The 26242-nt window shown below is 40.3% G+C and overlaps 3 protein-coding genes across 8 annotated transcripts in view; all 3 read right to left on the minus strand.

Annotated features, from left to right (window-relative positions):
- The window catches only part of LOC307028370 (transmembrane protein 266-like), a 53340-nt gene extending 47736 nt beyond the window's left edge, over positions 1–5604 (minus strand). The window contains exons 1-2 of the mRNA XM_079663324.1: positions 4817–5604; positions 3982–4110 (exon numbers count right to left, since the gene is read on the minus strand). Coding sequence (XP_079519450.1) covers positions 3982–3995 — 14 coding nt within the window. The 5' untranslated portion in view covers positions 3996–4110; positions 4817–5604. The remainder of the gene's footprint in view (positions 1–3981; positions 4111–4816) is intronic.
- A 380-nt stretch (positions 5605–5984) lies between these two features.
- fbxo22 (F-box protein 22) lies at positions 5985–14093 on the minus strand. Its single transcript, XM_079663329.1, has 7 exons — positions 13859–14093; positions 13468–13600; positions 12609–12696; positions 11910–12011; positions 8586–8738; positions 8326–8491; positions 5985–7791 (listed from the first exon to the last, which is right to left on the minus strand). The coding sequence occupies exons 1-7, from the start codon at positions 13987–13989 to the stop codon at positions 7398–7400; spliced, it is 1167 nt and encodes a 388-aa protein (XP_079519455.1). The 5' UTR covers positions 13990–14093; the 3' UTR covers positions 5985–7397.
- A 729-nt stretch (positions 14094–14822) lies between these two features.
- LOC307028374 (tropomyosin alpha-1 chain-like) lies at positions 14823–24866 on the minus strand. Of its 6 annotated transcripts, XM_079663332.1 has the most exons (10): positions 24635–24866; positions 24043–24168; positions 21239–21372; positions 20252–20369; positions 19997–20067; positions 19785–19860; positions 19602–19664; positions 19302–19371; positions 18588–18666; positions 18083–18157 (listed from the first exon to the last, which is right to left on the minus strand). In XM_079663332.1, the coding sequence occupies exons 1-10, from the start codon at positions 24746–24748 to the stop codon at positions 18154–18156; spliced, it is 855 nt and encodes a 284-aa protein (XP_079519458.1). In that variant the 5' UTR covers positions 24749–24866; the 3' UTR covers positions 18083–18153. The 6 variants fall into 6 exon arrangements, with proteins under 6 accessions (XP_079519457.1, XP_079519460.1, XP_079519459.1 ...); XM_079663331.1 differs by lacking the exons at positions 18083–18157; positions 18588–18666 and adding an exon at positions 14823–15779 and having other exon boundaries at positions 24635–24845; XM_079663333.1 differs by lacking the exons at positions 18083–18157; positions 18588–18666 and adding an exon at positions 15786–17055 and having other exon boundaries at positions 24635–24863.
- Positions 24867–26242: the final 1376 nt, after the last annotated feature.

The following is a 26242-nucleotide window of genomic DNA, read 5'->3' on the forward strand; positions in this document are numbered from 1 at the left end:
TAATATCCTGTTTGAAATCAAATTGGACACAGTTCATAAATCCTAAATTCCACCTACACTCTGCATCATGAAAATAGGATCTACTATTCTTGGAATGAGATTGACTTCATAGCAGTCACATTAGCAGTAACACTGTGTTTGGGTACATTAGGTACTTGATTTGTGTTTTTCAGGTAGGCTGGTACAGTCGAAAATGCTGCCATGAAATGTGGATTTGATAAAAATCTGACATAGTTTGCTTTCATGTTTTGACATAGTTTAAATATATGAAGATCTATAAAGAAAAAATGAACCCTAAAACTATGAGCCATTATTTCCACACAAAGCATCAAACATGGGTGTTTCACCTCCTCTTGAAAAGCCCAATGCTAGCTTGGAAAAAAGACTTTCTGTGGAAGTAAAGAAAATATATTTCCAACCTGGCACATTTCATCCCAAAGCACACTCAGTGGACCACTAGATCAACACACACATGTTAGATTAGGCTGTCGGACTACAACGCCTAAGGATCTAAAACACAACCCAAAACTTGGCCGGAGCATGGAGACACAAAGCAGGTGTTCTCTGCTCCCAACAGCTGCTGAGGAAAACTTTGGAGAAGCTGGACATCACAGTGTATTAGTGTTAAAGACTCATCGCATACTAGTATGTGCACTGGTGGAGGAACAACAAACACTGTAAAGTATTCTACAATGATATAATAATTATGTCTCGGAAACAACAGCACAAAGACATTCCACACTTGTGTTTGTCGTAGCACCACAAACTAAAGAAAGGTCTGTTTCTTGCTGCTAGGAAAGTAAAGACAGTGAGTAATGTGTGCCTTTGCTGCTGACTCACATACAACGTAATATGGATTTTACATCAAAAGATGAAGATGAAGCAGAAGAAAGCTTTTACCTACGGGACTTCCAGATTAAAACATGCTAAAACAGTGGTACCAGCAGAAAAGCAGCTCTTCACCTCACCTTTTGCATTCTGGTGAATATACACCTTAGTAAATTCACCCACCAGTCTTTTTAAAGCAACACTTGGTATTTAGCACCATGTTCATGTTGTTTAGGACAAAACACCTGTCACTTCTACAGCATTTACAGATTGCTTCTTGTAATTTCCTAGAATACCCGATTTAACTTCCAGAGAAACTTTTTTTTGTTCACGCCAGAGGATATTAATGAAGTCTGCCAGGCACATTAGCTCATTAATAATATTACAGATGACACTATGATGAATTGGTGGACTGCACAATGGGTTGTTCTGGCCCTAATGTGACCAGTCTCTTATCTGACCTTTACAGATACACAGGAGACACAGAGACCATCGTGGGGCAGGACTAAGAGAGCACATGCACAGACGCTTGCTTCATGATGGAAAGAGGTACGTGGTGGACCTTTTTACATTGTGTCAGACACAGTTTCCAATAATAGATACTTTTTTAATTTCTGCGGACACTTAAGGGAATGCGGGTCTTGAAAGACTGAATGAGTGAGTGAAAAGGCAGATTCCTGTGGACTTGTTTCTTTGTTTCTATGCGCTGTATTTTTGCATATAAAACAAGAATAGGAGAGTAGCAGTATATTCTACACATTTATATTTTAAGTGTTGCCTGATGCATATTGAGCCTATACTAATAATTCAGCTGTTTTTCTTATTAAATTGTGAATTTTTAATTCAGAGAATAACTGCCAATTGTAATATATAACCTCTTTCCTGCTGACCGATTAGTTTGAAATGTCAACATTATCATAATATATAATGGAGCTGTAAATATATAGTAAAGTCAGTAAAGATAAGGAAAATACTATAAAAGATGTAATATCTTCAGCATTACTCAACTATGATCACCACTATGAACCTTCTAGACACTTACTAAACTAAGTGTAAAATCTGTGGAGTGCCCCTTTCAATTGACCTACTGATTGACAGATAGATCACTAACACTTCAGGTCAAATGTTTTAAAATCCATTGCTCCTTTTTTACAGACAGTAGCTGATTAACGACATTGTACCAGTTTTGAAACAGCCTATTAGACAGAAGATAAGGCCACACGTAGTAAAAACGCTCTCAACAGGGAAAAGACCCCAGGTGCTTGTCAACTGTTACCCTCTGAAGAAAAGAAGCAAAGCCATCAAACCTCTACCCCTTCCCAGTGGCATTGAGTAAATAAACAACAGGGTTAACAGGGACATGGGGAGAGAGATCTAAAAAGGGATTAAATCTACCCTAAAAATGCAATTAAATGTACACAGTTATGATGTAAAATCATGCAATATGAACACATGTTTCCAGTCAGTCACACATCTCGGATATTGCAAGGAGACATAACATGGAAATGGTTGACTAAAAGCAAACAACGTGTAAGTTAACTGTACCTTTCTCAAGTACTGTAATTAAATATATATATATTTTCTTGTTTGTGCTTCGCGACATTCCCTATAGGGAAGTATTGTACTTCTTTTTAATGCATTTATCTAACGTCTCCAGTTATTGTAACTTTTCAGATTAAGATTATCGATTAAAAAAACGATATGATAAGCTTGTAAAATACAAAGAATAAACCAGTGGTTCCCAATCTTTATGGATTGTGACCCCAAGACTAATGCCCTTGAGATAATACTTTACCTCAAGTGGAAATAAAACCATATTTGTTTCTCATGTATTTTTACACCATACTTAACTGATCAGCAGTCTTATAGAGTGAAAGCTGTTTGTGTTGACGGTCTGTGAACAAAGTGAGTGTTATAGATATATTCATCTGTTTTATGATGATTTCACCTTAAACACAGCGTGATAGGACATTGCTACTGAGACCCACTGAGATGGGCTATATATAGGTCAAGAGAATAAATGCAGATATAGTTAGGACGAGGCAAATTAGAGTCAGCATAATCATTAGCAAAGAACACAGATTTATAGTGTTCTCCTTTACCTCTTACTTTGTTCACACACACACACACACACACACACACACACACACACACACACACACACACACACACACACACACACACACACACACACACACACACACACACACACACACACACACACACACACACACACACACACACACACACACAGATAAGTGTGTGCGTGCACGAATATGGAAGTATGAGAATGATGTTTGAGTGTCAAGGATGATTATGTTATTCTTCTGAATGGTCAAAACAGATCACATCACTATACCGTTAAGTGAAAGGCCCGACCAATTCGTGCATGCACACGCACACACACACACACACACACACACACACACACACACACACACACACACACACACACACACACACACACACACACACACACACACACACACACACACACACACACACACACACACACACACACACACACACACACACACACACACACACACGTATTGCATCAGCTGTTCTTCACTTTGAGAGCACAATTTAAAAATGGAAAGCTTCGGGAGAACTTGGAGAGGAGAGAAGTTGTTGAAGGAATGTGTTAATTTGTAAGAAACACGGATAACATTATGAAATATACTGCATGTTCTTCCACAGAGCGATTAACAGTGACCTGTGTTTGGGCTGCAGAATGGACGCTCTGTGATCAGCATTGAGCAGTGTGTTTCTGCATCTCAGTGTGCGTTTGTGTTTAGCATTCAGAGTGACGAGGGTCAGCGACACCTCAACGGTAGCAGTGTCTATGTGAATAAAGGTCATTATTGTAGAAAGGGGAGGCACAGAAAGACGGGAAATTGTGAAAGAGAGGAGATTGGGGTAGGAAGAGGAGTTGAGATCAGAAATAAAGAAGCATGTTTAAAGCTGAATGTGAAAGGAAGAAGAAAGAAACCTAAAGATATGTCCAAAAAGCACTCCATTCTACAACCCTGACCATGTATTTGAATGTTACATTTTGACCCATTGCTGCCATATGTGCAGAAATAAAAAATAAATGCTGGTTTGGAAGATGAGGAGAAGGGGGAAGACAAGAAATAAAGGATCTGTACTCACTCAGCATTTGCCATGATGCTGGCTGATGGAGAGAGGAGGGGATGTTTGTCACAAGATTTCCTCTCAGTTCTGCCGGTTTTCTGCTGCAGTTCACCTTTTCACCTGATAGATGCTTCTTTCATGTTGAACCTGGAAAGAAAATGGTCATTATCGCAACTGAAGAAAAAAGTGATGACATAAATCCAATAGCCACAGTCGGCGGGGATCCAGAAAGTTAGTCTAAGGCCTTCTGTTTGCAACATTTCAATATCAATTCAATCTAAATAAAGACATACAAACAGTGTTAGACAGATATAGTAACATTAAATATACTGATGTGATACAGTTGTTTAGGAAATTGTTCTCTACAGCCTATACTTTGTTTCTTTTAACTGGTGATGAAAAATAGGTTTAATGTGGTGGAACTCATTGCTTTCATCACACACCATGAGAAACCAGTTTGAGGGTCTCAAGACAAGGAAAGTGGAAAACGTCAAACTAACAAAAATCCCAACCCTTGCAATTATAGCAGTCATAAATACTTTGAAAAGTAGAATTAAATTGATATGTTAGACGTCAAAAACAGACTAGATGTACTATTCTTCACTACCCACCAAACTACTTTCCCCAAAAACAAAGAAACTTGTAAATGTAAACTTTTGACACCATTGCATTTATTTTCTTGGGTCAACCATACAATATTTAACAGAACTGGAGGCATATCAGACATTTCTAAGTGTGATCCGAAAACTGAACTGATTTACTTGCTGGTATCAGATTGCAACTAAACTACGGTGTTGCACACAACTACAAAACGTCCTCGCTGTACATAAATGAATTATTTATTCGCACCTACCTGTGTGAGATTTACATTGTTGACGGGCTCTCGCGCCTCCCGCTGCCCCCTCGCTGATAGTAATGTCTCCCTCGGTGGCGATCAGAGTAAGTGAAGCAGCAGCAGGCTCGCAGTGTGTGTAGGCTGCAGCTATCCTTAGCACTTTTGCATTGGACGAGCACCACCGCTGCTGCTGCTTCCGCTGCTCCCACTTGCGCTGCTGCTTGGATTTCAGTGCAAAACGCAAGAAGCATCGTCACACGGCAAGATCATATTAGCATCTATTCAGACTGATTAAATCACGAAGAGTGCAACCTGCTCCTGGTTGGGAGCGTTGAAAGGATGCTCCAGAGATCCAGGTCCCGCTCCTCAGCCGAGGGTTTCCCCGGCGAGCACAGCGGGGAACCCTGGGTAAGGAGCTGTCCAGGTGTTGAAGGAAAACCTCTCCACCGACCTCCTTCCACACAGTAGCGGCCGGGCAACGCGGAGAGATCTTCATCCAAACGCCATCAAAACATTGACGTTTTCGTGCCGGAGACAGTAGCCAATGAATCGTGTGACATTTGCATCGCTCCGGTCACGACATAGCAGTCTAAAAATGTTGGCCGTGTGTGTGTGTGTGTGTGTGTGTGTGTGTGTGTGTGTGTGTGTGTGTGTGTGTGTGTGTGTGTGTGTGTGTGTGTGTGTGAGAGAGAGAAAGGATGCGAATAGATTTTCCCAGTTCCCGATTGAGGCCAATTTGAGAGCGGATTATCACCACAGATGATTTTATTAGCTTTACGCCTGGTAGGTCGTCCCTCTCCGTGTCACGAACGTTTTTTTTTATGGTTTCCCAAAATAAAGATACTATGGGAATATAAATTGCCTTTACAGCAATTGGCTTAACCGTTTGTCATTCATCGGGATTAGCCAGTCGATGGTTAAAGCGCACATCAATCAATCTCAAGCGTCTCTTCCTTTATTTAAACACGCCTGGACGTGGGCTGCTGCAGATTTTATAGGCTGAGGCTGACATTTCAGGGTGTACGCAAATAAGGAAAAGTGATGATCTAAATTAAAACAGTAGTAGGCCTGTAGTTACAACCGAGTAAGGAAGCGTAACGCCCATTGTGCAGGGACTGGTTCTGGAGATGCCGCTGTAGATAATTTAACAGTGGAGTTAATGAAATAAATGGACATGGCACACATCTACGTATTGGAAGAGATTTAATAAGGGAATAAGCAGCACAGATATGATTTGGCACATGTAGAAAAGTGCATCAACACCAAAAAAACTTTGTTCAATTAAAACACTAACTTCAAATACACCTTAATATCATCAGAACCTATAAGGGTAGATGCGTGTATTAATATACAAAAGAGGACTTCTAATAATTGTTTTGTTAAAGTAAACAGTTGGAATTGTAGCAGCAGCCTTTATCGAAATGCTGATTCTTAACATACAACAGCTACTACCTGACTAACAGACATACACTGAGTATACACTGGAAATTGCACCTTCATGTGATCAGAATATTTTTCTTAGGGATGAAAAAAGCACCACATAACATTAATAAAACATTAATGATTCTGACAGACCAATTTTGTACAAAGGCATCTGTAAAATGTTGATTTTTCTTTCTGAACATGCAGCTAGGTATAGTTAGTCTCTGACTACACTATCAGGATTTCAAAAATACCTTTTACTACTTTAGCAAAGGAAACCAAATACATCATCGTCAAAACAATGACAAGGCTTTTTTTTCTGAGGTGAAATTGAGAGTTTCTGCTAGTCAGTGTAACTTACACAGCCAACAGGGCAACCGTACTCTCTGCTCCTTCTGATTAAGGAGGCTTGTTTTTCTTTAAAAATGCAGGCATGGAAGTAACTATTAAGCCCAAACATTTACAGCTGAAAGTAGGTAGAAGATATGAACTGACGTGGACACAAAAAGAGGCACTGTAAGACTGACAAATGTCCCTGTACCCAATAGAACCATGGCAGATAGATATCTTCCATACGGCTAACACGTTTCTGTTCATCTCATTGGTGAGATAAAAGTGTGAAAAAGGAACAATTATGTCAAATCTACATAACAATAAAGAGCATTCAAATCAACATCATCTTGACTGTGTGGAAGAGGCCCCGCATTATTTACATGAATAAAAAGTGCCTGCGCTGAATCAAAATACTATTACAGCTATTTGTACTCACCTGCAAAGCAAACAGACCATGAGACAAACGACAGGAGGTAAGATATGCCTTGAATGTGTGTCAAATTTAGGAGAATTATATACACATATTTTACTAGAGTGATCTATCACATTTTAATACTAAAAGAGAAACATCAGTTGTATTGTACCTTTGAACTTTGTGAAACTCTAGTTTAGATATGAGGCTGTGTTTACACACACAGTCTCAGAGGACTTCCCAAATGATGCCATTACCACGATGGCTAAAGGGATCATTTCCTGCTTTACAAGCGGAACTGGTGACAGCGATATTCTGAGTCGTAATGCGAGTAAAACTCTGAACAAAATGTTTCTTGTACCGAGAGCTGTAGCAAACAGGAATATTAAAGGTTGTGTTTTCCTGCCGTTGGTCCTCTGTGATGTGGGTCGGTCAGCCTACATGGACGAGGGTCACGACTGTACTGTACTCGTGCTGAAGACTCTCCGTGTCAGTGTCGCACAGCGTGTAGTCTTCTTTTACAATTCGGTCGCAGCCGATCTCACCGTTTCCGAACAGGCCGAAGAGCGGGGTGTTGGGGAACACCTTGTGAAAGGCGTCGGCCTCTACGTTGGCCTGGTCTTTGTAGAAGTTTTCACCTCTCCCCAAGCAGGCGAACATAAACCCAATGGTGTTCTTCTCAGGAATTTTGGCTGCTTTTAGCCGCCCGATGGTGGCCTCGGCTGCCTTTGGGCTGGTGATCTCTTGGTCCAAGAGCACAGACGCCCCTTGCACTTTAGGGCCACTCAGGGCGAAGCCCGCCACACCGTATTGACCCTGCAAACAGCTGCAGATTGAGAGGATAGGAGAGTGAGAATATAACTCAGCAAGTGGTAAAATCCTAACTTCAAGTCTTTAAACCCAATCAAATCCTTTTGGCGGTTCTTTAAAATGGTTAGGAATTGTTGTACTGATGAAATATTATTGAAAGTGCTGATGATGAGCTTTCTAGTTGGAATTTCCTTCTGGTTTTTTGGTGGTTGTTATTTAGTTTTACTTTTTGTTGTTGTTGCGTCTCTTATTTTGAAAGTGTAAGGTTTCGATTTACACAACAGATCTTTTGTCTCTGTAACCTGCACATCACTAGATTCCTCTGCCCTTTTAACTATATCTGGTACAATGTATTTATTGTATATTTGCACTGTTTAATACAATAATGAATTAAGCCTCAAAGAAACGTAGGACATAAAATGAGGGAATTCTCAATAACTATTGAGTCAAACTTTGTTTCCCTTTCAATTGTTGTTATTGTAATAAAAGCTTGATTCTTCACAAAATGGCTAAGAAACAGCTGGGCTTTAAGTGACAGACTGTCGCTCACCAGTGTCTGGGAGGAGAGAAGTAACTGTCCACCAGCCCTCCAGCAATGAGGGCATTGCTCTTGGCCAGCGGCTCCAGTATTTGGACCAGAAAGCGTGCTGCTCCGTTTTGACACGCCTCGTAGACAAACAACAGAACCACACGCAGCTCCGGGTTGTCAACTAGTCCTGGAAAGAAAGTACACACAGGAGAGAAATTGAAAAAAACAAGAACTTGGTACCTTTACAGGATTACTGAATAATTGTTGTGAGCCTCTCTCACCTGCTTCCTTCAGGGCTGTTGGGGACATGGACTTCTCGCAAAAATGAAAGGGCTTGATGTTGACCCCCTCGATGCTGGGGAACATGATGGCAAAGCCCGCCTCCCCCTCCTGGTACTCCTTAGGAACGCTGGAGAACGAGCCGCTGGGCGTCACTGCACAGAGGAGCAGGCATGAGTTAGAAATTAAGTTTTAGTTAGTATCTCACAAGTCGTGTGAGATGAAGGCCTGTGAGTTGTTATAATTGCCGACTGACACTGAGTTTCTCTTGATGGCCGATGGAATGTTGAAAACAGTGTTGACTTGTTTACATACGTACATTTTGACACAAGACTTATATTCCAAAGTGACATATCCATAATAAAAAGATACATCTATTACACCCTGCCCTCCAATTACAACAACAGAAGAAAAATGATAACACAGTAAGCATCTAGTGGCCATTTAGATGAACTGCAGCTCACAGCACTAATAAATTCACCAATCAACTTTGGTTATTTCAAAAGTCAAGACATCAATGCAAACGGCAGGAAACACTTCAACAAATTGAACAGGAGACCCTGACTGTCCCTGAATGAAAGATACATCATTAATATTTACTCAGCCTCAAACAGACCAAAATATACATAAGGAACGCCCACACTGCGGGTATGGTTGCACAACCGATTGATAGCATTAAAGGCACGTTTAAACAGGCGCAGTTAACAGAGTTTAGCAGAGAGATGAGCTACGGTGCAAATGAGAAAACAGGGCGTTAACCACCAGTACACGGTTTACATTTTAGGGTTACAAAATGTTGCTGCGCTAAACCCCTGCTTTGCAACCAAACTTTTACATTAGAAAAAGATGTAACTGTATTCAAGATGAGCAAATACAGCACATTAGTACCTCCCATCCTCCACAGTGGGACAGCTCATGGATTTCATAATGCAGAAATACTGTCATGTCTTTATTACCATTCAGCCCCACTACAACACGCATTAATAATGAGACCCACCTGCGGCTATATTGCAGACTTATTACAAGTAATCTTTAAATTCAATCCAAACAAAGATGTAATTCAATTGAATCAGGCGTGCTGTGCGCGGTGACCTTGTGCCGTCCCTCAGCTGCAATATCACAAAATGAGTGTTATCGCAAACAGCTGAGGCCGCCATTAAACCTGATAGACGACGGGAGCCTGATAAGCCATCATCATGAAGAAAGAGAACATGGCTGATGGAGAGTCACTTCTCCGCAGGGTTGTGATTATATGGAGGAATGGGGAGCACAGCACCAGGCAGGCTAGGCCATCTATCAGAGGCAGAGGAGCGCCAGCCACCAGTGGTGCTTTCCAACCAGGCAGCAGCAGATGAATGCTTAGTCCTCTAAGCTGAAAGGTGAACTATTCATCTTTAATCAACTTAAGCTTTGTTTTCTGTGCATGCTATGAGACAAATATGCTAAGGCCACAAATTTGTACTATCAAAGTCTTAAAGCTCATATAAAAAACCTTTTTATATCAACATTGAATTAAAGGATTCTCTTATGTAACCCATACTTTGGTCACATTCACACCTAAGAGTCCGCTTCTCTGGTGCGCACCAGACCACAGTTTGTTACATTGATTCATTTTTGAGGAGGTTCGGTTTGCGTTCACACGGGCAAAACTCAAACGGACTATAAACTTGAAGTTGAAACACAAGTCATGTGCACGGAAATGCTGTTCAACCATTGGTCAGACATTAAGGGGGTCAAAGCGCAAATCCCGGCAATTTCTACGGGAGCCTCCGCCATGGAGCATCGGCAGGTTATTCTCATGCTGCTGTTAATCTGGAGATCAACAGACTCTAGCGAACGGCTCATGATTATACAAACAGACGACGTGCGTTAAAAAACATTAACACATGAGACGTTCTGCAGTAAGGAGGGGCGTTTCCCCATCGACAGGTGGCTCTGACTTTTATGTATAGTTGTTGGAGCATTTTTACTTTCCACGACACGGTTCAACAGTTCATCCTGCTTCACTCTTTCACTAAAGATTTTGAAGACATCCGCATTCTGACTCGTAAATACTACGCTTCCTGTGTTTTGGTGCGGACTGCGTTCACACCAGCGATGAACCACTCGAGAGTTCGCAAGCAAGCGCTCCGAGACCACCTCTTTTAGGCGGACCAGAGTACGGTTGTTTAGTTCACATCAGAGGTCTCGGACTGTGTTCACGGTTGAACGCACCAGGGTTAGATTCAAACGGACTAAACAAGGCTGGTGTGAATGCGATCTTTAATTAAGGGGGTTTGGCAGGGATTTAATGTTGATCTATATGAATGAGGAAATATGAAAAGTAGGGATGGGTATCGTTTGAAATGTTTCGATTCCGATTCTGCTTATCGATTCCGGTTCTTATCGATTCCCCGTTTCGATTCCAAAATTGTAAAAGAAAGAGGTCAAATGTTTAGATAACAAAAATATCTTAATTTTTTCAAGCTTTTAACTGACATTTTTATAAATAAAAAAGAAACACAATAGCTGTGCTTTATTTCAACTGAGGTAGCGGCAGGAAACCTACTGACATAAGTTTTATAACAGTACCTGGCTTTTACTGTACAATTACCCTACTATCGTCACACTTTTTTTAAAGCTTGCATACCTAAATGACGGAGCTTCAACAACCGAGAAGGGATGCAGCCCTTTGACAACAAATGCTGTTTCCGCTCTGTGAAAGAGAACGGTGTGTCGCGGCTAGCTGTACCTGGCACTTCTGGACATGCAAGCGGCGGGTCCGGGGTGCTAGTGCTGGCTATTGAAGCTATACTCGGGCTCGGAGAACGCAAGCCATTAAAGACTGTACATTATTTTATCTCGATGCCGTGCTGTCTTAAATGTTTGCTTGAATTAGAAGTGCAATCTGACGAACGAGCTATTAGCTTGCCACAGGCATCGCACTGTGCCTTGCCTTTCTCTTTTGTGTGTAGTGGAGCCACACTTTTGAGCGTTTACCGTGATCCATATTTGGTGTTATGAGGTGACTGAACCCGAGCCCTGCATGCTGCTTGGTATCTAAACAAATCAAATCACAAGCTGCTGTTCCGGTGATGCGTGATGTCGTCACGTTACTACAGGTCCTTACAGATAGCTACGTAGCCTTAGCCTACGTCCGTGCAGATATGTAGGCTTTCTTTGCAATAGTAAAGGGTTAGTCTACCACGTTTAGGAACCGTTAAGCAGAACCAAAATTGTGTATTTTGTATGGGTACCGGGTACCCGGCATTTTCTTATCGGTTCTCATCTGGAACCGAGTTTTGGTTCCCAACCCTAATGAAAAGACAGAAAAGAGGAACACTCACTGACTATGCCCGGTGCGACCACACCCATGATGTCACAGCCTTTGGGGAAGAACCGGTTCACTTCTTCAAATGGGTCCAGACTGTGGCGCCTCATTTTGGCTTCTGAGTAGTGGAGAAAAAAATAAACATTTTTATTAGAAAGTTCATGATGATTCTTATCCTTTTTACTGTGTTGTATCTATATATATATGTATATTCGAGTGAAAAGTTATACCACTGATTTAAATCCATGTATAAGGTATATTACACTACAGGTAACCATAGAAACCGGGAAATAAACGTAATCACTACTTATTGTGGCTATAAAGAAACTCCGAAAGAAACCTTTAATACATGCTTCTGGTTCAAGCCATTTGTGCTTTGAGTGCTGAATGACTTGGGATGTGCGATATGTATGCATTTTAGAATTCATATCATTGAGGTGAGGTTCTGGGGTTTTTCAGGGAATTAAGTTTTTTCTGTAAAGTATCCATCTTTGTGAACCATCTTGAACATAAGGCCCAAAGCTGTTAATAGTTGTTAAGCTGACCTCAGTTACAAATGTATCCATCTGTCAGATTTTAAACACATGTGCATAACACTTCTAGCATGTGAATGCTTGTGGTTTTCTCTGTGAGTAGAGAAAATTATTATATTTCTACAACATATCGTTAAATGAACACAATGTAATGAACTCCAACAGCACTGTCTAATACTAACGTTTATTTTGTCTGTAGCAATACGCTTGTCCATTGAAGGCCTCGCAGTCTACCAGAGCCAGCACCGTTTTGGGCAGGAGAAACACTTTCTGAAAAGAATCAGAAGGAAAGAGCATTTGTCAAAACGCAATAAATCACCAACAACTTTCTTTTTGTATACAAGGGATAAAAACATTAGCACCTCCACTCCAGGACACATTTGCAGGTTTCCCGACAAAAGATAACAGTAGAGGTCATTTCTGGCTTAGTATCATCGCATGTTAAGCAAATCTTCAAAAACAATACTACCATATGAATGTGTATCATACTATGGCATGTTATATAAACTATTATCTTTAACTTTGTAATGTGCCAATTATAGGTCTTCAGAATCAGTATCTAATATTGATCCCAGGGGAATTTAGGTTGTGTCACAGTTGCTCCCATTCTAAAGACAGACACAATCATTTTAAGAAAAGAAAGAAGAAATATGTTATGAGAAAATGCTTTATAGTGCACCATTTAACATAAATACATGTGAAATAGTACAAAAAATCCAGGCCCTTAAAGAAAATATATAAATATATATATCAGTGTTAATTCATATATGATGATAAACTGATCTCATGATTAATTGTGTCAAAATGTAATAATTGTAATATTTGTTGAAATTTGTTTACGAAGTACAAAAAAAGAATAGCAGTATTATTGCTAAAGTAACCAAAGTTGAACTGCTGCAGTGTAAAGAATTGCATTGTCAAGTCAGGATGGCACAGTAGAAAAATATGTACAAAAGAATGGTGAGTTATTGCTGCTGAGAAAGTGTGTCCCATGGTCAGTCTATTTTCGCTTTAAACGTCAAACAGCTGCTCATGACGTACCTCCACCTCCTCGGCCAGCATGTTGCAAAGAGCATGGTTCTTCGGGTTGGACGGTCCGCAGGCGGACACCCAGTCCAGCTGCTGCTGGGTCCTCAGCACCCTGCGGGCACAGTTCCTCCACAGCCTGCACACACTGAGGAGGACCATAGACAGAGTGAGGAGAGCCACACACACACTGAGGAGAACCATAGACAGAGTGAGGAGAGCAGCTACAACTGGGCAGCTACAGGCAAATACACACCAAGGTTGACTAAAAGGACTGTTTAAAACACTGGCTACAACACAAGCTTCCTAACTGTGCAATATGTGTCTGCAGAACACTTTCACTTCCAGTCGACAGCCATTAGCGTTAGCGAAGTTCAGTGTTTAGCATGCAAGTGTGTTTCGATACCTTGCGATCCTGAGGAGAGATTTGGTCGGAACGAAGGTCAGTATTCGCTCGACGACTTCGGCAACATTGCTGAGGACGTATGCTGCCTTGCTGTCTTGTAAAACAACGGTAAAATCTTCATTTTCAGACATATTTTTCTCTCAATTCTTGGGGGTTTCCAGCAGGGTTGAACAGCTATGACCTTTCACCGCCGCTCCGCCTCCTCATCCTCTGCTGCCGACCGGACACAGCGCCCCCTGCGGTGAGGATGAGCTGTGGCAGGCTACATGCTAGCTTCAACATTCACAGGGTTTATTATCATAGGCAGAGTAGCTGCTACACAGTGTAGATATGGCAATGAAAAAGTAAGGTCCCAACCTCCTCCAATAATGCAACATAGTATAGGACAATAACACACATTTTAAAATAAAAATTGTGCAAGAAGAAACAGAGTAGAAGAGAGAATAAAATAGTACAGATTATATTGCAAGACCAATGCCTACTATTTCGTGTCTAACTATTTACTGTGTTATTAATCATTGATTGTTTTTGCAGTAGGCTATACGACAGATTAGAAAAGTTGGAAAAGCTACTGGCAATACAAAACACGAATGTACAATTACAATGCAATTTTTAAATATACATCCCACAGCCAAAGCACAGAGTACTGATGTTGTTCTGGGTAAACAATCATGACCAAAATGTTTAAACTGAACATTTTACCTTGACAGCTTTGTCAAACATGAACTGACACACAATGTATCCACAGTGTGATATTAAAGGTTCCTCTGACACATGGTTGAAAACTAAAACTCCAACAGAAGATTTCCCGAAGATTTCATTGATTTGAAAAAATATTCGGGAGTAGTATTTCATATTATAAAAGTATTTCATATTATAAAATATCCACTATAATGACCAAGTGAAAGTTTATTTCACCATTTACGTTTTTCACACCATTAAAAGAAGTCAGACTTGGAATAAATGATAATTGATCCAACTGTTTATTCATGATCTTTACATTTCCAAGATAAAATGGGAAGAGACACAATAAAATGTTTCTGAAATGAACAGAAAAGTGAGTACAGTGTGTAAACATTTCTTTTACTTAGCCAGTCAAACAGTACATTCAAGCATCTGTGCTAAGAATTCCTTCATTGCTAAACTGTGTACAACATAGCTGACACTAAATACATGTTTAGAATACTGAAGAAACAAAGACACACAAGCAACTTCACTAAAGTACACATAAAAGTCCCTTTTATATGACCGTGGCTTACTTTATGACTTTGCTGACGATGATTATGTTCATTATGTTTCCCCCCAAAAGTGCAAATTCTCCAGACGTATACACTGTGTGCACAATTATTAGTGAGTATTTTGACTATATATTTATATAAGCATATTTTTCAACTCCTAGCTGTATAACTTGAATGCGTATTGGATTTAAACATATCAGGTGATGTGAGATGAAAATAAACTGAAAGAAATGGGAACATTTGAGTTTTTCCCTTTAGTTGCATAATTATTCTGCACCGAGAGCACTGTAGTTGTTCAATAATTAAAATAATCCTCAAAAATACTGCTTGCTAATAACTGTGCACAAAGTTTACATGTAAAAGGTATTAATGATATGCAGTGCATTTTGACTGACCTTTGATTACAGTGTGTAACGGAAACAGTGTAGTTGAACTGGATATGTGTGTATGTGTGCTACATGGTCTAGAGCTCTTTTCTTCAGGATCACAAGGTCAGAGGAAACATAAACACAAGGCCCAACATCATCTGTAGCAGCCATATACGGGAGCCAGCCATATTCAGAGCAGATGAGGCAACGTGTGGAGAGGAACAGAGCTGGGTCAAAGGTTTATCATCTCCATTAGAGTCTGATCCAGAATCTGCTTTACGCTCAGGCCCTCTTCTTTAGCACGTGAGAGTTTATCTGTTAATAATAGCATTGCTTGGTTAGAAATCATAAAAAACAAACAGAATAAAGATGGGGTAAAAACAGACGAAGAACAAAAACAAACCGTGTTAGATATGTGCCGATTATGAAAAAACTTGAGTGTAAAAAATTACAATTAGTTAGCATTCAATAAGTACATACATATCCTCAAAACTTGAGCCAACTCACTGTGAATATCTTACTAGCTATAGACAGGGCTGTAGTCAAGACTGCATGAGCGGATTGTAGGACAAAAGAATGGACATTTGCAAAGTGTTTTAAATGCTTATCAAGACCCTGCAGTATCAAGTACTTAGACCCTGTACATCAGTTCCAGGTCTATAAAAACAGTATCCATTTCACCCCACATTAGAGACTTCCATTCAAACGCCTTCCTTTTATGTCACATTATCTTCCTCCACAACTACCCTAAATTCCTTTTTTGTCTCTTTATATTTCCGTATGACAGCTTGTAGTGTGTCTAAAGCGTTTACTGTTAAATTGCATTGCTCCCCAACCTTTGATTTTTGACCTATACTGCAGTTAGTGACCCATTCCAGAAAGCAGTCATTTAATCACAAGGCACATATTCCTGCACATGTCTTCATATACAACTAGTCTGCTTATATTAACCAATTCATCCTTCACACCAAAGTATACTCCCTTCTTTGTTACAATTAAGACTCGAGTGAATTCAAGAGTGTTTCAACTCATAAAAGTAGTTAGATCAGAAACAGCCTGATAAGAAAAGCAACTGTATTGCTAATGCAAAATTAGCAATACGTTGTCCAAACACTGACATGGGTCCCGACTCAAATGATGCTACAGATAAAAAAGGGTCTTACAAGGAATATTTCACCACCTGCAGAATTTCCCAATCGTCCCCCACTGGCCTTCCCCCCGTGAGCAGCAGCACCCCATGCAGCTGCTACAGCCCTGTTAGTAACTGAGTAAATATATCAAGTACATTCTGCAACATCACAGTCTGAGGTTCCCCGACCTCTAATCAGAAACCGCAGCTTTAGCATGCATATTGTGAAAATCATACATTGTTTCCCCTTTTGTTAAAAGCATGACTTGGTTTAAGCTTTGCGTCGTAGACACGGCAGTCTACAACCGTTGTTATATCACAGCATTAGACAATATGCCTGGACGTTTGAGTTTCAGAAGAATGGAAGCATAGGAAAGCCCATTCCTGTTTAATCCTCGTTTAAGGCTACTCTCAGTTCATTGGTCAGAAGGCGGTTTTTCTCAATCTGCTTGTATAGATGTTCTTGACAGTCAGAAAGCAGGTAAGAGAAAAGGGGAAGAGACAGAAGAAATGTTAGTACAACAGACAAAGAGTTAGTGCTTTGGAGATCATCACAGAACAAGGGTCAGTCAAGAACTGGACGGCAGATTTCATTAACTCAAACTATAGCAACAACTTATTCCATTTGTCATGCCAATAAGTCTCACTAGATGTCAGTAGATATCCTGGTAACCCATGGCAACATCACCTACTCATTAATTCTGAAGCGTTTGCTGAGATCTTTTTTTTTTTCCCCACAAAGATTTTGAGTAAGGCCTGGGAGAAGCCTACACACATTGACTATTGGTGCAGGGACGGGGCTAGAATCATGGCTCTGGAAGCATTAACACTCAAATCAATTATCAAGCGGCATAAATGCTTCGTTAAAATTGAGAATTTAGACAGAAAGGATTATTCTAAAAGAGGTTTGAGTCAGTCCTTTAAATGCAAAAATCCTTGATTAGGCACAGTTGATTTTTCTAAGTGTGACAAATATATAAAGTAAGTTGAAATTGCGTTACGTTTTATATTTTTACTGCACACTCACAGTAACAATACATGAAGCAGAATAAACCCTATATCCACGCAGGTCATGACTTCTGGTTATTTTGCCATATTATTCCAATTCAAATGAAGGCAAGAGGACGGTTGTCATTCATGTGAATACAATAAACACCCCAATACTGCCTTTGCACTCCATAAGCGTCCTCACAAACTGAGAACAAATAAATAAAAAACAATGAATGGGAGGAGCTTCAGAATTTATTTGAAAGCTACTCAACAAAATAAATGAAAAGACAAAGACAACAGGAATGAAATGTAAAAAGATGGGACAAATAGAAATGAAGAAACATGGCAGGAGAAAGGGGGAACAGCTGCCAGAGATGGAAGTGTGTTTATTTTACAGGAAGAAAAACAGCTCAAAGTTCTGTTTGAGAAATGAAGGAAGGGATGGCAGCAGCAACAGCCCAGTGCGCAGAAGTTACGGGGCAGAAAAGAAATACAGACACAGAAAGTTGGGCTGTGCTGCAGAGGAGAGAGGTGATGATCAACCAGCTTCTGGGAGAGGGGTGTAAACATTTAGCTGTGAAAAAAGAAGAACACAAGGGTTGGAGAAATAATGAAGAGGAATGGAAGAATAATGACATGCAGAACCAAAGGAGCAAGAAAGGGATGCAGAACTGAGCTAGAAAACGAGAACAATTAATGTCGCTATGTTGGATGGAGTTATAAAAGAAATATGCAGTGATTAGTTAACCAGAATAGGGTTTGGGAAATGTAGCTAAGAATCTAGTCAAAAAGACATGCATTACACCTTTAGTTCACACTCACACAGCCATACATCAAGGTCAGACAAGCAGTGGAGGATATCAAAATAAAATCCACCAATCGGAAATTAAACTAGATAAAATAAATCACTGCACTCAAACATGCCACTAGAGGGAGCTATTGTGTGTTGGTTAGGGGTGATGAGATCTAAGGCACACTGCAGAAAGGAGCTTGTGGTGAATTACATGGAGGTCATGTCGTTGAGGGCGTTGTCCAGCTCCTCGCTGATGGCCTTGTACTTCAGTTTCTGGGAGTACAGCTCGTCTATTGTGTGGCAATTATTGTTCAAGTGGCAGGGAAAGATTTGTAATCAAATTAGAACAGAACAGAAAAAAGAAAGGAGTCAGAGAACAGAAGTCAAAGGGGAAAACACAAACAGAGAAACTGAAAAGAAGGACAGAAATAGGGAGTGCAAATGGACCAGCTGCTGACGTTGTGTTAAATTCCTGAGGAGTCACTAAGAAACTGAAAGACGTGTGCCATGACCCTGTGAGGTCTGCCTGGGCCGAGCTGGCCTTGAACAGTCACTACAACAGAGTGCCAAACAGCATCGTGGAGAGAAATGTTCAAGCCGACATGAATAATATCACACGGGTATCAGCGCTTGGTATTTTCCCTCGATAGACAGTCCCTATATTTTTAATGAGGTGTATTTCACACCCTGCTGCCCAGATAAATAACACCCCATTGCACTAATGAATGTTTCTTGAAACTACAGACAACTGCTGTTCATTTGATTATAGTAGAGGACTCAAAGAGGAAACCTGAGTGATGACTTTTTGTGTTGCTTTTTGAGAATGAACTGCCTTATACATCAAAATTGCACTGTGACAAATACGCCCCTACATTTTGAGAAAACTTTTTGAAATGCGTAATAACGAAGTGGAAAAGATTCATACCCTCCAGGTCATCGATGCTCTTCTCAAGCTTGGCGACTGATCTCTCGGCGAACTCAGCACGAGTCTCAGCCTGAACAGAGACACAGGCAGACATTAGCAATTCACATCAAGAAGTTAACATTACTAGCTACAGCCCTTCAGGGAATTAAATCACTTAGGTGCTGACAAAGAAAGCAGAATACATATACAGTGTATGCTTAAGAAAAACAATATATACAGTATAGTGAAATCCCTAGTTTGAAAGTTGCTCTATAGAATATAATAAGAAAACAGAAACTGTACATTTCCAAGTTAACTCACCTCCTTCAACTTGTCTGTGAGAATCTTGATCTCCTCCTCGTACTTGTCCTCCTTCTGAGAGTACTGTGGTTGCATACAAAGGCCAGAGTTAGGCAAATATTCAGGAGAGTTTAATTAAAACACTGATCAAGAGTTTATAATGTGGGTTGATTGGAATGTATCCTCTTGGTCAGACAGCCTTACCTTTTCTGCCTGGGCCTCCAGAGACTTCAGGTTGTTCTGTACGGTTCTCAGCTCCTCCTCGAGCTCAGAGCATTTGCTGTTGATGTATGGTTTGGTTCACAAGCAGAAAGATGCCATAAACAAACAGAAATCGGAATGAGTCTGAAATGGTATTTAAAGTTGTGACTTTATGAGGAATAGATGTGGGGGGGGGGGGGGGGGGTTGTTTTTACCCTTCAGACAACTCAGCGCGCTCCTCTGTACGTTCCAAGTCACTCTCAATGATCACAAGCTTTCGTGCCACCTGAAGTCAACACATGGTACATCAGAAGGAGTTACATTTCTTCTGCTATTGTCACTGATCATGTAATGAATAATATACATCCGGAAGAAAGTGTGAATTGACGTCAGCTGCTACATTGAAGTGAAAGAATGTAGAAACTGCTACGCTCAAATTTCAAAGTGCCGTGAATAGCGGAGAAACATGCCTCCTCGTATTTGCGGTCAGCTTCTTCTGCGATGTGTTTGGCCTCCTTCAGCTGGATCTCCTGCAACTCCATCTTCTCCTCGTCCTTCATGGCCCTGTTCTCAATGACCTTCATGCCTCTGAGGGACAGAAAAAGTATCAAGTCATGGGCACCATAGACACAACAGCAGGCCAATGTTATGATAATTCTCTTTTATAAGACTGACAAAGCTCAGTAGTTTGTCTTGTAAACTGACCATCAAAATGCATTCTACTGTGCTTTTAAATGAAGTTTACCACCAAGCACCAAGTTCATTCAGTATCACAATATTTAAGGGGGTTTGAAAAAAAAGACTACATATATTTTGATGTACATCGGATGACAATGAATGACGGTTCGAATGGATGGATGGATTACAGACAGTATTTTTTTCTTATTCTGGTAGTGTTCAAAATTAGAGCAAACGATGACCGGGTGTGTACTGTATGCAACATAAACACAAAGTGCCAAGAGGGAGAAATGGGACTCTATTATGCTGTAAACACCTGCACACGTCACGCTTAAAGACAATACTTGTGTTTCCATCAAAATTCCACAGTTGTGCTTTTCACATTTTCCCAGGAGTTCTAGAATCAATTGAGAATGTGTCCTATTATGCAAAGCTAAACTACTTTTCTAACCCCGTGTTTAAATGTATTAGATCCTACTGATCATTATTGCAATTTTACTTCCAGCCACCAGTGGCAGCACTGAGGAGTAAGGAGTGGCACTCCTGCAGAGTGCATCAGGTGCATGATTTGATTTTTAGCATATCGTTTAGAAGAATACACCATTTCAAATCAGAAATACTGTCCTATCCATGCAACATTAGTCTTTTTCATAGAGACTATACTTCACATACAGATACTTTTAAAAGGCGATGAGGAAATTAAAATCTCATATAATGTAAGGGTAAATATGAATGGTACAACAAACAGAGGGACCTGTTCTCCAGGTGAGAGTACCCACCTCTCGCTCTCATCAGCGGCCTTCTCAGCCTCCTCGAGCTTGGTCAGCGCCGTGGACAGACGCTCCTGAGCCCGGTCCAACTCCTCCTCAACCAGCTGGATACGTCTGTTCAGGGAAGCTACATCTGCCTCAGCCTAGGAGAGCAAAACAACAAGATCATAGAGTCAAATCAAGTTCATTAGTATAGCCCTAAATCATTTCAAATTGGATTCACAGGCCTACAACATCCAGCCCATCCCTTGCACTCCCATGAGAGCTTGGGCTGGGTCAGGAACAAACCCAAGGGAAGGATGCACCAGTGTGCACATGTTATTTGTTAAGCAAGTGGCATTTTGGATGGATCTTCAAACCCCGTGTGAGAAGCACTACACTTTTAGACTCATATATCCACCATCCTTCCCCTCTTGCCAGGCAAGCCTGCAATTCCCTGTGTTACAGTGATTAAGTTATCCTGTCCCAGACATAATTAGCAACAAAACATGGCTACAATTCAATGTTTTGGAAGTGGGGAAAATAAGCTCTTTTGTGTTCAAACTAGCTTGTAGCCTGCTGCAGTTTTACAAAGAGGGGATTTGAGAGGTCCTGTGGTGCTGCTGCTGCTGCTGCTGCAACATTAGCCAACTTGTTACAGGGCTGTTTGTTTATTCGGGACATACCGGGGTGGTGCCCCATCATCTACAAGGCCTATTCATCGTGTGTTTGCATCCTACATTGCAGATAATTTCAAGCATGTCTACCTGCGATAGACTATTACACCGTCTTGTCTGGGCCTTGCAGCCACGCTTTTTGACCAGATTTACGCCTAATGCCGTCGACAGCCTGGGGACTAATTGCCTTAAAATGTAATAGCGGCTTACTGATTCCCTCGCACTCCTCTCCTGGTTCAGTTCCCTCTGAAGTCCCGCTGCACGGTCCTCCGCCACATCGGCCTGGTCCTGCAGCGACTTGATTTTCTTCTTCACAGCATCCAGAGAGCTCCCACCGGCCATTTTTGCTCTTTTTTGTGTCAGCTAAGCTAGTTTTGGCTCACTCGGCTCTGTGCAGGCTGAACGCAGACACACACTCTTGGAGATGCGGCGCGTCTGATCCCTACCCCCGCCTTTAACCGACCGCTGATGAGGATTGGGACGTGCCACCAACCCCGGAAGTAACCGATTATTAACCACACGCTTGTTCTATAATTTATCACATGAATACAAAAAAACATATAATAATTGTGCTAATTTACAAAGTTGTTTTCCTAATCAAATTCCTGTAATTGTTCCTACTTTGTGTCACTTAGGTTAAAACTATCTTTGTGTGCATCCCCTACTGGTAATTTGAGCCAACCCTATCAAAATCCCAGCTCCAACCATTACACTGAAGATTTAGCAGCTAAACTAAAAATGTTTACATGTAAAATTATATGTAATAGTTTTACATAATGAACACAGCTTAAATCATAGTCGGTTTATTACTATTTTTGCTATTATTGTGACTATCTTTTGGTTTTAATAGCATTATTATGAGTATCAGTGATGCAATGTAACTCAAAGTACTGTTTATCACATGAATAAATACGCATTTAAGAATTTGGCTAATCTCCAATTTTTTTTTTCTAATTCAATTCATGTAATACTTTCCTACTTCTTGTCTAATTCATGAAGAGTTGTAATGAACCCAATTAAAATCCCAGCTCCAACCATTACACTGAAGATTCAGCAGTTAAGCTACAATTGTCATAGTATATTTAATCATCTGATGAATTAACACAGCCTAATATAATCACAATACTACACAAATATTATTAATAGTAATCATACTATGATTTAGTATGATTATTATTAATAATATTTGTCTAATATTGTGGTTATTATTGTTGTAATTAATAGTAGTATTATGAGTATCAGTGATGGAGTCTAACTAAAAGTACTGTCCTTAAGTAGGCCTACAGTTTTGCAGTACTTGTACTGTTCTTCACTGGAGTAGGGTCTATTTCTATTTCTACTTTACGACCTTATTATTGATTTTAAATAACTAAATTTAAAAGCTTACGTTATAGATTTAGATCATTTATACACGTTTTAAATAAACAAATAATTATATCTTTATATAGAAATTGTGTGCAGAAACACACAAATGTTTGCATTGCAGTGCATTGATTTGTTTTGTTTTTTTGCAACTTGATTATGGAATTATTTTTATTTGTATGTTTTTGTTTGTGTATTTGTTTGTTTATAGTTAAGTTGTATTTAAGGGAATCTCGTATTATGCATCTGACATGTACTTTTTTAGTTGCCCTGTCATTCAATCAAACAATAAAGTTCTTGAATATTGTTGTTGTGCTGTTTTTGTTTTCAACATTGTTGTGGCAGATTGTAACATATAATCAGGCCTATTCGGTGTAATATGTAAAGCAGTCAATAAAGAGGTATTTTCATCAAGGTAATTGTAAGGTGTCAACTGAAACCAGAACAACCGCAAATCTGTCAGGGATCTCCTTGTAAAATGCCCCCCTTGAAACCATACACTGGCTGAGATGTTATCCAAATGAGTTGGGAACGCACTGGTAAGCCAGTGTTGCTGGGACCTTACCATTCACAGCACAAGAGCTACATTTAACCGTTCATTTTTTTTAATCCTATTTCAACCCACAAGTCTCCCATAATTACTTGTTGCACAACTTAATAATTAGAGTAATATAGGGGGTTGGTAATCATATTCATGGCACCCAAAGGGGGGTTTAAGGGTCAAACCATTAGGCAATGAGTGACCCGATGGGGCTTCCCCACCAATCAGGTACTGAAATATAATGCCAAACTCACATCTGTGGCTTTCTTCTCAGCGAGCTCAAGTTTCTCCTGGGCGTCCTTCAGGGCCTCAGAGTACTTGTCCAACTCATCCTCAGTTAACTTCAGCTTCTTCTGCAGTGCTAACAGGTCATCCTCAAGCTTCATGGCAGAAAAAACAAGAGGAGATTTACTAACATGCAGACATATTCATTATCCACACAGTCAATAACATTAAGTATGTGGCACCTGATGGTGTCTGTGAAAAATCTCTAAGGTGTGAAAACAATACATATTTGCTCTACATACTAAACACTTTTTAAACCAATTAGGAACCATTCAATCTAGGCTGTGAGAACATATTTGTTATTAAAAAATCACAGCTGAATCATAAGAAAGTCATTGATAAATGCAAAATTCCCACTTCATGCAGCTTAAATATTAATTAAAACAATGGAAAAACGCAACCTTGTGATTTCAATTTGTTTGTATTAAGTCTTTGAGACCCATATTATTCTTCACTCCAAGGATATTTTACACGCAGGAATGACGAAGTGCTACCAGGCGCACCGTGCCATTAGCACCAGCGCGTAAAAGCACCGGTGCGCATTTCTCACTGGCTGCCGACCTGTTTGCTCTTGTCCTCTGCTGCTTTCTTGTCTGACTCGGCCTGTTCAGCTCTGTCCATGGCGTTCTCCTTGTCGAGCTTGAGCATCTGCATCTTCTTCTTGATGGCATCCATGGCTGCTTATTGTCTGGGGTTTCCTCAACGCAAATAAAAAAACTAAATAAACTGAAAGAAATGATCGGAGCGTCTGAACCACACTGAACGCCAAGGAGTGCGAGCTCGCCTGGGTTGTATGCGTCAAATATGCAGTTTGGCAAGCAGTGACTGGACATCCAATACTTTTTTTGAAACAAGTGCGGCTGTTTGTCAACCTGTCTTTTTATCTGGATCTCTTCAGTGATTCGCTCTTCCAAGACATTTGACCACTTCTGTGACTATACATGGGGTACAGACGTCAGGAGGGCACTCCCCCCTCACACCAAGACCTCCCAGTCCACTCCTTTTTCTAACACCCCTCAAGTGACAGGCAGGAAGAAAAAAAGACAAGGCTCTAAAAAGTAGTATAACTTCTGACGGGGATTATTGGAAGAAACATGCTGATACAGTTAATGTTCTTAGCCTGCTATCACCCAGGATGATAACCAAGAAAATACATAGGAGAAACTCAAATTAAACAATTACACCTGACTGTACCAACTTAAAGGAGTTGCTACTGTTATACTTCCCCATTGATCACAGCTATTCATACAACACAAACCCAGCTGATTGGATAAGCCCCTGTGAAAGCTCTTCTCCCTCTGTGAACTGTCATATTAGCCAGTATGGCTCCCTCACAGCATAGCTGAAAGTCCGAAACAGCAATCAGATAGGCTTTGGTGCCTGTGGAGGTACAGTATATCAACAATTGTGTCCAGCTCCTCTCTCAGCTGATGCATGCCTGAGGGTTATATAGCAAAAGGACCACAGTGGATATATTGGCATGGAAGAGCGTGTGCAGAAGTTTGGCATTTCAACAGCCCTCGCCACCCCCCACTGCGTGATTGTTCATGGGGCCACTGGCACCCAAGCTGTGAAGATGAAGAATCGTTGGGTAATAAAAGTGTATAGTCGACTTAAGCAATGAACATTACGTGTTCAAGTAAACATTGAGAAGCAGAATCAGGCTTAATATAGATACATATACCGTAAATGAATGGGTGAAAACAACATTAGAGGATAGAAATGACATACAAAGAATAAGATTAAAGGGTTATGTTATACTTTTTGAACACACTGACACTGAAAGTATTTTGTCATTCTCTAAAGAGCCATTGGAATCTACTACACTTCCTTTTGTACTTGTCTTCACTATTCTGCTTGTGTTTTGTTGAGTGCATATGTTGTGATCTTACTGCTTTGAAAACACCTGTTTGACTCTCCACTCCCTTCCTCACAAAAACAAGCAGTCAGAATAATAAATCACACCAAAGCACTATCTCTCTTCCTAAGTCTTGATCCATCATAGAAAGAATTGGATAAAGCTAATACAAATGCCCATTGTTTTGAACAAAGAATACAACAAATGGCTCGGAAAACTTTGTAGTTACATTTTGTTTCAAGATTATATTCTAAAAAGTTACATTTAAAAGCGTTTTGCATCATATTTTTCCCTTTTCTTCTGCATTTGTT

The sequence above is a fragment of the Notothenia rossii genome, assembly GCF_949606895.1.
Source record: "Notothenia rossii genome assembly, chromosome: 2".
In the NCBI taxonomy this organism is placed as follows: domain Eukaryota; kingdom Metazoa; phylum Chordata; class Actinopteri; order Perciformes; family Nototheniidae; genus Notothenia; species Notothenia rossii.